At 31.4% G+C, this 15,870-nt stretch overlaps 1 protein-coding gene across 13 annotated transcripts in view; it reads left to right on the top strand.

Annotated features, from left to right (window-relative positions):
• LOC126743440 (serine/threonine-protein kinase MARK2-like) overlaps positions 1-15,870 on the top strand; it is a 105,283-nt gene that overhangs the window by 75,803 nt on the left and 13,610 nt on the right. For 7 of the 13 annotated variants that reach the window (XM_050450636.1, XM_050450627.1, XM_050450553.1 and 4 more), the window contains 7 exons: positions 857-1,119; positions 6,465-6,645; positions 6,766-6,934; positions 8,324-8,365; positions 9,947-10,117; positions 12,609-12,753; positions 14,878-15,078. In XM_050450636.1, coding sequence (XP_050306593.1) covers positions 857-1,119; positions 6,465-6,645; positions 6,766-6,934; positions 8,324-8,365; positions 9,947-10,117; positions 12,609-12,753; positions 14,878-15,078 — 1,172 coding nt within the window. Of the gene's footprint in view, positions 1-856; positions 1,120-6,464; positions 6,646-6,765; positions 6,935-8,323; positions 8,366-9,501; positions 9,514-9,946; positions 10,118-12,608; positions 12,754-14,877; positions 15,079-15,870 lie in introns of all 13 variants that reach the window. The other 6 variants (XM_050450560.1, XM_050450573.1, XM_050450559.1 and 3 more) reach the window with 6 other exon arrangements.

Here is a 15,870-nt window from a genome sequence, read left to right as displayed (position 1 = left end):
CTGTAAGAGAATTAAACAAAAAACGGTAGCAATTTATACAAGGCATCTGCCGAAAATATTAAAAAATTACTGTATTTATTAATATTATTTAATGTTTTACTAACTTTTGTAATATGCAATAACAGCATTTATGGAATCAACGTCTTTTGACGAGTTCTGCAAGCAGTTAAAATAAATGACTCAACTTTGTAAAAACTCTTTATATGATCCTTACTAAGTTTATTTAATTTTACATTGTTTTTAAATTTTTAAATAATCAGGTTTAGATGCGGGAAATCGATATCTTCTAGTTTCTATGTTATTTCGACACTTCTTGATGTATTTAAGCATTGTTTATGTAACCAAAATAACCAAGAAGCTGAATACAAGTAAGCAATTATTGCCTCTTGTACTGCAATGCAAAACAAAAATATTTAACAATACAAAAGTTATGAAAGAATAGTTCACAAATTCACAAAACATTTTTTATCAAATCATATCACACAATAAATTTCACGAGCAAAACGGCCAAACTTTGATTATGATTGATGAATTGTATGATAAACTGACAATTTATTATATAAATGTACATAATTTTGTGTAAAACCATTTTGAAACACTGCAGTTTTCTCCAAGATATCTATATTTTCATCCCAATTTCATATTTTATTATATATTGCTACCGGCTTCGCAGTTTCAAATCTGCATTCTCATAAACTGAAAAAACGAATACAATTTTAAGAGGACGATGTAAAATGAGGCTTTTTCAGTTTATCATTGCCTGAAGATGCAGATATAAAGCTGCAACTATGAACTACATTCTAGCAAATTATATTTATTTAACAATATATTAATAGGTAAATGTGTTTTTTCTTAGGGCAAAAAGTACGACGGTCCCGAAGTAGACGTTTGGTCGTTGGGCGTGATCCTGTACACCCTAGTCTCCGGTAGTTTGCCTTTTGACGGGTCGACTCTGCGTGAGCTCAGGGAGCGGGTACTGCGCGGCAAGTACCGGATCCCGTTTTACATGAGCACCGACTGTGAGAATCTGCTCAAAAAGTTCCTCGTGCTAAATCCCGCTAAGAGGGCCAGCCTGGAGACCATTATGAAAGACAAGTGGATGAACCAGGGGTATGTTGGGTTAGTCATTCACGATTTTTCATTCATTATTGGTGTTGTGGTGGTAGGTGAGCTTGAGGTTTATGACAATGGTAGTGTGGAAACGTTTTTAGGTTTGTTGTGTTTTTCGTAGTCAATCATGTATTATGATGTACACTAGTGATAACTGCTTTATTATGATTTTGATTAAATTATCGGAATTATTAAAAATGACGAGCAATAAGGTGACCATACTTAATATACCACAATATTTATTAAATAATGTATCAGAAACATGATCTTCGCGTTTTTGATCTGGGGATGTATTTCGTAATTGGGTAAAAAAAATTGACTCGAAGGATCTTATTTTGTCGATATAATTAATAGTTATAATTAGTTAAATAAAATCTACGATTATCCGGTGAGAATAGGGTAAATATTTCCAAAAAAAAATCCTGATTTTTTAAATTCAATTGTGTATTCTTCTTTCATCTGAAAATTGTAGGAGATAGCTTAAACAAATTACTCAATCATTAAAAATGTTTTGTTAAAGCTTCCTTTTGTAACGTAAACAAATTTTATAATTACTGGTATTATTTATTGATAGAATAGAAAAATGAATTAATCTAAATATTACTTTTACCAATTTAATCTAAGTTAATTTAATTTGGTTTTTATAACAAGCTTTCAAATTTATTCTTAAATTATTATTGTATTCTGAAATTCTGTGTTCCGACAAGTCACTTGTGACTTAGGGCACAAACACTAACTTTGTAACAATTCTGTACAATTTTAAGTAATATATTTGAATTTGATTTGCAATTTTATAGCTTGAAAAGAGCAGTTGCTGGAGCTTTATCAACAAAATAGATGGGATTTTCGACATTTCTCAAGTTTTTGTTTGGTCGGCCACTATCTATATATTTAGCTAAATCTTAAATCTTCTAGCTCTTTTATTAAATCGGTCTCGATGGTCCAATTCAAACTTATCGCTATTCATGTAAACATAAACCAAAATAATTTATACAGGGTGTCCGGAAAAAGGAGACCAATCCGCCGACCACATATGGGGTGGACTAAAATAATGCGACTTTCGTTATGCCATTTTTTAATTGGGCGCTCGGTATTCAATATACAAGGCGTCAAAATAAGAAATATAGAATCGTTTTTTTTAAATAAGTCGAGTGTTTCATAAGATATTAAATTAAAATTTGGTATGAGGGGGTTTTTTGGAACGAGAAATTGAAATCCGTTCACGGATTAGCTATACCTTGCAAAGGGCGCCACCTGCGGTATATTGCATGTGTTAAAAATACCAAAACTTTTTTGTTTCCCTGTATAATCAAGTTCTAGTAAAAAATTCTAATTATCCAATCTTTTCTTGTAAAAAAAGTATTCTTTGTAAATGTCGGCCTGAGAATCCGTTTATTAGATATCTTAATTTTAAAATCTAGATACTTCTTTCTAAACAAATTGGGCTGACCTCCCGGATCCAATAACTTTCTACGTACTGTCAAAGTAACAAATTTAAACGCTTCTGACGCTCTTTACAGGCTTCTCAATTACTTCTAAAATAAATCTACGTTTTTTAATTACATATTTGTATTTGGTGTGTTGTTTTCTTACAACTTATAAAACCACAATGACTCATAGACCAAGAAATGCATCCTTTTCCGAAATGGCGGATATGTTTTTGATGTTTGGCAAGTTTTAAATATTATTGTAAACGGTAAATACCTGTCAATTCTTAACTAGGAAAATGTGACTCCAATGCTAATTTAGCCGCTAGACTAAATAGATTTCATCCCAAAAGAAAATATTTTTTTAAATTTGATTAACTGCCTAAGGGAGACTGGAAGTTCCATCGAATGACAATTTTTTAGAAATTTAAAGAATTGTCGAAGAATCACCAAACAATAGTACTAGGGTTTTGGCTGAACGGGTGAGAATTGAGAAAACCGAGACACATAATATTTTACGGTGATCAACAACTTTACCCATTTCATCTTTACCCGACGATCCCGAGGCAAGACTTGCTTCTTGTACATGGTTATGTGAAATGAATAATAAAAATGTGGATTTTATAAGGACGATTCTGTTTACTGACGAGGTCACGTTCACGAGAAACAGCATGACATTAATATCCATAACTCACACATATTGGCTAAAGAGAATCCTAGGGCCATAGTTGAGACACATCATCAAGTGGGCCGGTGTTTTGGATTTCTTTCTTTTAGGACCTCATTTTACCAGGTAATTTGACTGGTAATTAATTTCTGTTGTTTCTACAAGAAATACTGCCCGATTTGCTTGATGATTTGCCTCTAAATCTAAGACAACATCTTTGGTTTCAACTCAATAGTGCTCCGGCTCATTTTGCTATAAATGTTAGGAACTATTTACATCAAGTATTTTCTAATCGCTGGATTGGTAGGAGTCGAGATGCTCCTGTTCCGTGGCCACCCCGTTCGCCCGACCTTATACCTTTGGATTTTTCAGTCTGGGAATGTATGAAAGACTTCATGATAATTTAAAGGAAAGAATCATTGCAGCTGGAGAGTATTCCAGGTTGAAAGCAAATATTTTTCAAAGCCTTGGATTTTCATTAATAAAGAGGGCTCGTATGTGTATACAAACAAATGGAGGTCACGTAGACAAATAATCCAGGGTGATTAGATTATTCTATGTTTTTTATTATAATAAGTAATTTAGCATTAATTTAGAAAAAATAATTTACGTGTATTTTGTTAACTTGTTAAAATGTATCTAGTTTTCAAAATTAAGATAACTAATAAACGGATTCTCAGGCCGACATTTACAAAGAATACTTTTTTTACAAGAAAAGATTGGATAATTAGAATTTTTTACTAGAACTTTTATATACAGGGGTACAAAAAAGTTGTGGCATTTTTAACACATGCAATATACCGCAGGTGGCGCCCTCGGCGAGGTATAGCAAATCCGTGAACGGATTTCAATTTCTCGTTCAAAAAAACCCCTCACACCAAATTTTAATTTAATATCTTATGAAACACTCGACTTATTAAAAAAAACGATTTTATATTTCTCATTTTGACGCCCTGTATATTGAATACCGAGCGTCCAATTAAAAAATGGCATTATTTTAGTCCGACTTATATGTGGCCGGCGGATTGGCCTCCTCCTTCCGGACACCCTGTATATGGTTGATTTTAACTTGTTAGTAACAAACTTTAGTAGTAGGTGCATCCTTTTTCCAGGCTTTAGTTGTTGCTTGTCCTCGAGTTACAACTAAAGATCTACAAACAAACATGTAGAAATTAAACGATTTTAACTCCGTTGCATTTTTATTTCAGGTAGTGTTTGTCAAGTTTAGGATAATGTAATGTCTCATATCCCCAAGAGAGTGCACTGTCAAACGTTTGACACTCGTAAAATGGTGTGGGATGTAGACCAATCAACTAATTTAATTGTTTTAACGGATATTATAAAATTTCTTGTCGACTCGTTTACTATTTAAGGTAATTAGAATTAAACGGCCTGTATCTCACCATTGCACTTGTGTTAATTTTTTGACAGGGTACATGTGTAGTCGTCTAGTTTCTAGAAGCTTTTTATATTTTTTTTATATTAAATTTTTTATTAATTTGTTAGTATTTGGTACTTTTTACCTTAAAAGGCTAAACGGGCTAATTCGAAATATTCGTCAATACTATTTTTGTGTTTTATGAAATTAGGAACAAAGATGTTTGGCCTAAAAATGTTTAAGATGTATATTCTCTGGACAAAAGTTTAGAAAATAAACAAAGTGCTCTATCTATTGCATGGACCAAGAAATATAATATCATATCGTAAATACCGCTAATAAAAATTTAATTAAGGATGCAACACCAGGATATTTTTTAGAAAATAAATACTAGAAAGTTATTAACAATATCGCTGGAGCAAAATATAGATTATAGCAAAAGTTCAGCAAAAAGCAAGCTGGTGCAGATATATTTTGCTTTTATTTTGTTTCCCTTAGGGAATTTATATAACATTTAACAACTAAACTTATGCAATTCCCAATTTAACCAGAAATACTGGAAAAATAGATATCAGATAAAAAAACAGAAATTTACATGTTTTGAAAATTCTTAACTTGCTTTAAAGGTTTGTTAATGGCTGCAACTTAATCGCATGGAAGCAGTAGTTGTAACTTGGTTGGCAAGAAAATCGCCGAGTCAAATTCCATTATATTTTTCTTTTTTTTACACGAATAAGGTCATATTTTGCGATTCCTTTAACTTAACGTATTTAAAAAATATGTATATTTTTTATATAAAAATGTTTGATGAGATTTAACAAGTGTTGAAAATGTTTCTCACTAAGTTTTTTTTTAACACGGCTATTATCCCATATTCGTTCTAGATGGAGAGTACATAAAGAAATTTATTTCTTCATTAGAAGATAATTTTCATGTCTTTTTCTTTTAATTTTTGTATCCATGTACATATTGTATTTATTTCCACTATAAAAGACCTTTACTATTATTATTATAATTATATGCCTCAAAATTTCAGAGTAATGTTCATTTTTATTTCAGTATTTTTAATCGTACTCCAAATACAAAAAGCAATTTCTTCTTGGATTTAGGCCACTTTTTATAATCTTAGGCTATTTATTTCTTAGATGTTCGAAGCCAAATATCTGAACCATTTTCCATTTTATTCCAGCAATTTGAAGCTATTTAGAGCTTTTTCCTGAGATTTAAAGCAATTCTTTTAAGAGTTTTATGATGTTATAGATCAATGTTTCTACAAGTTTCTTCCAAGTTTTTGAAATAATTTCTTATATATGTTACACTTTTGGTAAGAGTACTTTGCATATTATTTATTTCAGTTGTTCTAATTGCACCTCAAATAACATTTTTTAATTTTATGTTTGAAACTTTCAAAAAAAATTCTGTGTTGGGGAGCGTTTTTTCAAGACTTTTATGATTTATTTCTTTTAGGTGTAAGAAGTCATATTTTCTAAGCCTTTCTATTCGTTTCATGCAGTTAAAGGAATTTTGAGTTTTTACCATTTTTTTCGGGCTATTAGAGACATTTTCTTATAGTCGGGAAGATTGTATAGATACACTTTTATATTTCAAGCCATATGGTTAGCTGATAAGTTTAGTTGTATTAGGAATATGCATTTGTTACCAATAGTTTAAGTTCAGTGCTCAATTAAGTTGGGCCTCTACTGCCTTTCATATTAATATGCATGAAATAGGTTTTGTTGAGTTTTGCACCTCATAGTAAATGTATACATTTGATATTAACATATATTTTTGAAAAAAAATAGAGCTTTTCTTAAAAACTAACTTTATTTTAGTTCAGTATATTTTTGAAAATTTATATACGTGTGATATCGTTTTATTTTAGCTATGAAAATGACGAACTAAAACCGTACGTGGAACCCGAAGCAGACATGAGTGACCCAAAAAGGATCGAAGTTCTAGTCAGTTTAGGCTTTAACCGATACGAAGTGGAAAATTCATTGGATACCCAAAAATACGACGACGCCTTCGCGACCTATCTGCTTTTAGGAAGAAAAAGTACAGATGTAAGTCATCAACAATTGCAACGTCTAGCCTTTGAAGTTATTAAATATTAAAATAATTCTTGCGTCTATTGGACCGGCCGTTGAAATTATATTATTAAAAATGTTTTAAATCGTATTTAGCCGGAAAGTGACGGCAGTAGAAGCGGTTCCAGTTTATCGCTTAGAAATATGGCGGGCCAGCCGCAAACGGGGGCGACACAACCCACTGCGCAAAGTCCCTCGCACCGGGGGGTGCACAGGTCAATTTCTGCTACACACGCGAAATCGAACCGGAGAGCGTCGAGTGGAGGTAAGTCTTGCCAAACAGACGACCGCCATTTGATGCTTTTGTGCGTTTTTTTTCACATTTTCTGTAATACTTAGGAGAGGTGGGTTGGACCTATTATAAGGTATCAAATTTATTTTAATGTAAATAAAACGGTTTCATCAATGACTATTTCATTCGGTAAAAGCTTGGTTTTCTAGACGGTGTTATCGGTTCAATATGATGAATTTAGTCACAGTGAGCTTAGCCAGTGAGTAAACTGGATTTTGTGTTGATTGATGCACTGATAAATCAAACTGATTGTTATTAATATATTAATGCCTTGTCTGGTGTAGATTATCAAATTATTATAGTTAAAAGGTGTAAGTATTTTTTTATCAAATTAATCCTAGATATTCTCGATTGGGTTCAGATCCGGTGACTGAGAAGGCCACTCCATTAAAGCGACAAAATTTTTAGCAACCCAATTTTGTATGAGTCAGATTTATGCTGCAGATTTTCATCTTTCTAAAAGAACTCATGTTTTGTGATCCTGGTAGTTGAAAAAGGGGAAAATGGAACATTAGTTCAAGTAAAAGGACTGGTTTTTATTATGTCCTTTGGTTATCAGGCATTTGAACATAATTTTTTGCTCAACCACCAGGGATGACAAAATTATTTTTCTTCAAGGCACTTAAAAACATCTTTTCATTATATTCTTTTGATATAGGTCACTTAAACAAATATAACTCCTTGCCAAATTGTCGGGCAATTAAATAACAAAAATTCATTATGTTCCTTGGTTTTTAGTTACTTGAACATTATTTGCTGATAAACTGTCTAGGATAACTTATAACTAACTCAGTCTAAAGACTTTCTTATTATTTACTTTTCACGTCTTAACAACCGTTTTTATAATAACTTGTAAATATCGACTGATCAGTCCATCAGTTTTCATCATATTTAACTGTATTAATCAAATACCCGTCTAATAAGTTCAAGCTAAATAACCGTGGAGGATTATTCTTTGATCAAATAACTACATAATTAATAGGTGGATGTGTCAGTAAAATTTACTAAAAACTAATCGTTTTAGAACCTTATTACTCTTAATAAGCAAATAGCGCAGAGACTCTTACACATTAAAAACTTCTAACACCCTTGGTATTACAGAAAATGATTTAATTACAACTGCTCTATATTAAAAAAGAAAAACAGCAAAAACGACATGCACATAAAAATCCGAAATCCCACTACGTTTAATCGGACCAAAATTTTGCTTTAGTTAAATGTTTTTTTTTTTGTATTATCATGTCTGTTTATTATCTTCACTCACATTGACCAATTTTTGTTGTATCGCTTAGCGATGTTGTCAAATGTATTCTTATTTGTTTTTGTCGCAAACAAGTGTTTTTTTTTTCTAAACTTTTCTAGGTGTCCGAGGGTTGGCTTTTGGTACTCCTTTACCGTTGGCAGGTAAAAAAGTCAAAATTCACGCGCTACTAACTATCCTTTATACATCCGATGAATAATGTCAATTTTTGTGCACCCAGTACACAGTTTTTTATCTTTGTTTTAAACATGCAGCCTATACTACACCGTCCTTTGTCACTTTAACTTAGATTTTTAACACACCTTTATGCAAATTGATTTTTAGTTTTCAAAAACAATTTTTTATTACTGCTTTTGTGTTTACATCGACGTTTCGACAATATATTTTGTCTCACTCAGAATGCAACGCCTTTAAGATTCCTCTAATTAAATAAAAATATAATGGACTTGACCTTAAATCTGTTTATGGAAATACTGAATTTATTTAGTATTTTAGTTAAATCAAAGGTATATTCTTGCTCGTAGCTGTCAAACGCCATAAAATCATTATTGTATTTAAATATGGGGTTAAATCTGTTGATCCAAATTTTAACATAAAATTGACAAAATATATTAGGAAAACGTTGATATCCATGGATATTTCAGCTCGTAAACTAATTTAGTATTTTTATAAGAGTGGAAAAAGCGTCAAAACGGTGTGGTGAAAAATTACACGTTTACACACTTTTAATAGGCTTTCTTGCTCAAGCTATTTTTGTTCAGGCTTATATTCACCTGTATATTAGTCTATTTCTCGAGCAAAGCAAAAATTGACATTATCCAAAAAAATATGTGGATTTGTGAGTTTTCTTCCAGTCACTTAGAATTAACTAATTTTGGAATAGAACCCATTGCTCCGATGCAGTTGTAATTAGATGCCTGAGCTTGTTTTTTTTTTTTTAATTTTGTTTTATTCTCGATGGGTGAGAGTAAGTAGGGTAGTATTATTCAGTAGAACTAATTACTCAAAATCTATTTGTAATTTTTAGTAATTATTTTTGAGAAATTTTTATTCGGAAATACCTAACATTGCTAGCTTGCATGAGTTTTGGTAATTCTTTTTTGTGGCTTAATTTAAGCCCCCAAAAGTGTAAAGAATTAAAAAGGGAAATTCAAAGTTAAAAAAATTCATAAGATAACGTCTCATCGTGTCTATCTAGTCTATTCTCACCCGTCTATTTTTTTTTACTGTTTGGTGTGCCGATGATGTTTAATCGTTGTTTTTCTTCTTTTTCCTTTAGGTGGCACCATAGGTAAGTAAGAGTGTTAATATTCTTTTTTTGCTTGGTGTTTCAAGGCTAAATCAGGGGATATAGTTATAGAGAACAACAATTAAAAACACCCTAAAGGTCACAAAAATTATATTTATATCATATAACTTAATTAACGGGGCTTGAATGCAAATAAGGGATCTATTGGATAAGGTATCATATTAAATGTATGTTCTAACAAAATAGTTCTTTAGCGGAATTTTTGGTAGAGGCACACATGAATTAATAACTTTAGTAAGACATGCTTTTTAAGTTTATGGTTCTCACCTCGTAAAGTCATGAATTATATAAATATATAATAATTGTACGTTTAATTTGGGAGCAATGCAGTTGTTGGTCTCTTAGAAATTAACCTGGTTCTAATAAATAATAAATTTAAATAAATTATGTAAATATTTGTCGTTTCCGTTTATAGGAGAAACATTAAGGACAGGACCGCAACCACAGACAACAACTCCACAGAGCAATAACCACCAAAGCGGTTTTAAGCGGCAAAATACCGTAGACAGCGCCACAATAAAGGAAAACAGTGCCAGGATGAATTCTAGGCCGGCCAGTGCCCAACCGAAAACCATTGCCGAAAACAGTAAGTTCTTTAAATGTGTGGAATTTTTTGTATCTGTCGTCAAGTTGCTTTTTTTTTTTTTTAATTTATTAGTTTTATGGCAATAAAACGGACATTTTATTGTCTAAGACTATTCTGCACTGTTTTGCCTGTACTTGTTTAGCTTTTTGTTTTTGTATTACTTAAATAAATATAAAAATCTTAAGTGTTATATTTACTAATATATAGAGTGTTCCTAAATATTATGTAGAATTTAACTGAAGAAAGTTATTCTTTGGCATATTTTATAACTTAAAAAGTATGAGAAGAAAACAACAAATCTAGAGTATCGTGATTTTTTTAATATGAATTTTTGTTGGTTATATGTTGCAACTATAAAAGCGCATTCTTATTTGAAATTCGCGTAAAAAATATTCACTGTGTTAGATATGGATTTTCATAATCTTATGGTGCGTATTGATTTGTAATAAAAGCCGCCGAAGAAAATAAACACATAGAACCAGCTGTTTTTACTTGTCAACTTGTTCAGTGGAGTGACTACAACCAACATCTCAAACTTTCCAAATAGCCCGAATTTTCCGCGATCGGTCGGTGCATTTTGTTATAAATCGATACCCACCATTATATCTAAAATTATCTTACTTTAAAGATTTATTTCAAAAAGTTTCCTGGAATCATACGATTTAATGTTTTATATATCTTTAATTATTTTGTACACAGCTCTAATACTCTTTACAAAAATTAACAATTGTCTTAGGAATGACGTCACTTTAAAATTAACCATGGAGATATTTATTGGGTTAAATAAAAAGTTCCGAACATTTTTTAAATATCAATGTTTTTAACATCAAATTTCGCGATTTTATATTTTCTATTCCGCACCGTTTTGTCTATACTGTTATTTGTTTACATTTATGTTACTTAAATTTTATAAAAATCCATTTTCAAATTTACATAGGCTTATAATCGTATAAAAAGTTGCAAAAAAAGTTCAAATTTCAAAGTAATTTCTTAATTATCCATTTTATTAGTTAATCCCTGTCATCGATAGACAGCCGCTCACCTTTCTTATGTAAACGCCGTGTAGAGGTTTGGGAAATGATCATCACGCATAGCGAGTTGTTTGAAGTCGAAATATGTCAAAGTGTACGCATGTATTTTTTGCATTGTGCTACTACTTCATCGTTATTTTTAGTACGACATTAGAATACCGTCCGACTTTGATGGGAGTAAGTGTATTACTTACAATTCAGTCATTTCTAAAATATTTTTTGGATGCTCAAAATATTTATTATGCTGTATTGGATAGTGAAAACTAAAGCTTTATTCTTATAAAAGTAAAAAAAAAATCCTTAAACTAAAATTAACAAGGATTTATTTTTTAAATAATAAGGCTCAAACAGACCTCCTTCTTTAGCTAAAGAATAAATTAACCTATATAAAAAGCTTTTAGTACTTCCAAAAGACAAAAGATATTTAAAGAATAAAAGTCATTTAAAGACAAATCTGGAGATCTAGGACGCCATTTTATATCGCTAGTCCCACTAATAAGACAGTAGGAAAAGTATCTGTTAAATTTGTAAAAAAGCAGGTCAATCTTGTTGAAGACCGACTGAACTTGCAGAAGTTTTGAGCCAATATTAATTTAAATTTAAAATTGTCCTGTAATATGGTCGCCCAAAATACCGGATATAAGATTCAATTTTCTTTTTTTCAAAGGACACCGAGTATGGAATGCAACACTTCAGTCCTCGTTATCTTAAGAACAATATCGAATAACGGAAATATTGTGTTTTTCACGTAATGGAATTTTCATAATGAAATTTCTTAATTTAAAACCACATTTAAAATTGCTTTTTCACAAGGAATCGGTCTATCCACAAAAACCATTTAATAATTTGTACTCTTTCTACTTTAATATTTTGTACTGATATTGTAATTCTATAAAAACTAAAAACAGCAAATACCTATGAGACGATCTGAGCTAAAAAAAGCAAGTTACAAAATTTCTTTTTGCACATGTTCCTCATATCTAACGAAAAAATGTAGCTACTTTCATTATTTACAATACTCACTATCCTTAGATATCCGAAATTATACAAACCGATTGTTTTTTTTTCTAATTTAATACTGATGAGGTAAATGCTTGGCTTATATTATTAATTTGGCTTATTTGGCTTTAAATTGCTTATTAATGTTCGTATGTCCTAAATTTTCTTATATTGAAGATAAGAATTTGATTAAGTTTTATTTTGTGTTTATTTTTTCTAAATAAATTTTCGATATAGTGGCAATATTTGAATTGAAATCGGTTTCTGAGGGATTTTGAACTTTATCTTAGTATATGACTACTTTTTTTCTACATGATCGGTTCTTTAGGAACACTCCGTATACAAAATTTTAGTTCTCCGTTACGTTATTGCTACGCTATGCTTTCTCTTACCATGTTTGTCTTTTGTTCCTTCTTCTATGTTTTAGTGTTGTAGCACACGTTTTATTTTTGTCGTATTAGGAGTACAATCTTCGGCTAGGGCTCGAACTGTATCTAAGAATACGACGTTATCTTTAGGGACCACGGTGGGCCGGAGATCTACGATTAGTTACGACGGTAAATCGGAAAGCACCGAGAAGACTAATCTTCCCGCAGATCTACCTAGGTAAGTTCTAGTAGTTATAATATTATAGTTGTAAAATATATCTAAAAGCTTCTAATTATTGGCTAAAACCATTGCTGATCATTAAAAACTAGTAGGCCAAACTTGTAAAGTAACTATTGGAATAAGTAATTTTGCCCTTTTCCCTCCTTAGTTTTTTCTGTAGATTAATTAGCACTAAAAACTTAACCTGGATTATGAAATTCCTTGTCCTAATGCTGTTGGCAATCCAAAATCATTTTATACTTTTGCCAAATTGCACAATAAACCATTAACTGCACTTCCCAATTTGCACATTTTAACACGCTTGTCAATCTACTGTAATGATCAAACAATTTAATGGAGATATTCTCATATTTTTGATGTCCTTACCACATTATTAAAAAATAGAATCTACTGTAGCTTTGTAAAAGTTTGAATTTAGAGAAAGTTATTTAATATTGGAATTTATTTTTTTTAACTGTCGATAAATCATGATAATGAAATTATTACACACTACAGACTAAATAAAAAATATCTTTCGTTTTGGACGAAAATAAACAGCGCCTTCTATTAAAACGTATAATAATATGGGATGCTCCGATAGTGCGAGATGCTCCGTGTGGATGCGAATTAGTGATAGAATTACATACAGTGGCAAATAAAAATATGGAAACATTATAATCTTCATTATTGCACATACCATTACGATTTTTGCATTAAGCAATAGAACACAAAATAGCATGTGGGAAAAAAAAAGAATGTTCTCAAAAATATTTTGTAAAAAAATGAATTCAACATTTTTTACAATATGATCAACAAAAAACTACCAATTATTTAATAATTGTTTAAATAATTGGTTGACCACGCCTTAATGACTACTGGGCATTGTCTTCTCATTGAATTTGTTAGTTTCTCACGATAATCGACTGAAATGTTATTCTATTCATCCTGAAGGTAATCCAATACTCGTGTTTATTCCCTTGAAAATAAATTCCTAACTAGTCGGAAGATGTGTTTAATGTTATTATCCTCTTGGAAAATCAACGTCGGTTTTTTTTTGGGTGACTGGATTTTATTAAAATTACTTGGTGTTTTTTGAACTGAGTTTTTCGCGATCTTTCACTTTCAAGTGCAGGTTCTACAGTTCCTCGTTGTCAATAATTTTTTTTACAGTACCCCTTCATTAGTTAAGATGTTTAGAGATGTCAATTTACTTTTTGGTATAATTTTCCCGTGTGAACTTACCGTCGTAATACATGCTCTTTGGGATTGTATTCGGTAATATTCTAATAAACCAAAAGTTATTAAGGCCGAATAATAATTGAAGGTTATGTTATAGTATATGTCAAATGTGTCTATACTATTGTGAACAAAGAAATACCAAGACATTATTACTACAGTCCGCAAAAACTACAGGTTTAACGTTTTTTATGCTTTATTATTAAAATTGCTGAAGTTTTACACACATGCAGTAGGGAGCAAAAGTAAAAAAATATTTAAAATTTACCAGTTTTATTGCAGGTTTAAAAAAACAAACATTTTATAATACAATAGAACATAACGTTTTTTTTTCATTTTATACTTTTTACCCAGATCGAATTATATATTGAAATATCTCTTAAAAAATACATTTTATTATGCATATTAATTTTATAAAAGCAAAAGTAGAAAAACAAAAAACATATATTATTTTTATATTTAGTTAAGATGAATATTTAATTGTATAACCATTGTTTCTTTTTACGTCCTGGCATCTTTTTCTCACATTTTTGTTGCACATTGCTTGGAGTGCGCGGCGTGTTCGGTTTGTTCGAGGTGTTTTCTTGCAAGTAAATACCCATTTTAAATAAATTTTGAATTTCAAAATTGTTGAATTACACTTAAAACAGTGTTTATTTCTCTGCTTTTGCTCGATACTGGTCACAGAATACACTCCTAGCCGTAGATAAAGTAATTGTAAGCATTAAAATATTTCCATAATTGTGTTCGCCACAGAATATATCAATTATTCAATTACATTGCGTTGCAACTCTAAATTCAAACATCCCCTAAATCACCCACATTTCTTTCCACTAACCGTTCCTAATAACCCAAAACAAAAAAAAAAACCGTAACCGTATTTTATCTTTTGCTAACCGCATGCAGCTCCGAGACGAGCGGAGACGGTGCCGGCAATACGACAACTGCGGGGCGGTCTGCTGGCACTGCGGTCGGCGGGGGCGGAGGTGCGACTTCCGGCACCGCCGCCTCCGTAACCGCGACGGCCAAGGGTCACGTCAAGTCGGCCTCGGTTAGCAGTAGCACGCCCCCCGAAAATCCCAATGCTAACGATCCCTTGCGTTCTAGGTAGGTGTAGGCTTGGTTGAAGGTGATTGGTTATGCCTTATTGCTTCTGATGGTACTTTTTAGTTCATTTATATTATATAGTGCTTGCGATTAACTTGGGTGGCGGAAAGTCGACAACAATTCTTTAATTTCAGGTGAATTTAGGTGAGACGAGTTGGGAATAATTATGTATATTGTGCATCACGTTTTGTTATATTATCAAAGTCTATATATTTGAACAAGTCCGCTCACTTACGATATTCCATAAAAGTCAATAGAACACTACGTCGATTAACTGTTGCGCCCTCTAAATGTCGAGGAGTAGTACTAACCGGAAGTGACAATAGGTTTGTGATGCCATAAAATCGGGTAATTTAAATTTGAATTTTGCTCCACTATACCGTGTGCTTAAAATAAGTGGGATATTTGTGGTTTTTTCGGAAATAATAGTATGCATACATATTGAGAAAGTATTAAATTGAGACTTTTTTGTCCCCATATTAAATAAAGTCCTCGATTTGTCTTTTTCTATTTGCATAATAGAATTTCTGAAAGACCCATATATTTTCTACTGGATACATAGGTCTTTGTTTCCGAAATTAAACAAAAAATATTAAGAGATTATAACAACAAATTTTCAAGTTATACAATAAAAATGAAGAGTGGTGCATGCTTATTAAAACACTAAATAAATTTTTAAAATTCTTCAAAATTCCAGAACGTATAAACTCAATTTAATTAGGACCTTTGTTTTATGAACAATACACTTTGTAAAGTAGAATTTATTCAGGATGTTACAAAAGGTTATAGTGA

This window comes from Anthonomus grandis, chromosome 1, assembly GCF_022605725.1.
Source record: "Anthonomus grandis grandis chromosome 1, icAntGran1.3, whole genome shotgun sequence".
NCBI lineage: Eukaryota > Metazoa > Arthropoda > Insecta > Coleoptera > Curculionidae > Anthonomus > Anthonomus grandis.
The sequence above is the reverse complement of the archived record's forward strand: the minus strand, read 5'-3'. Positions and strand labels throughout refer to the sequence as shown.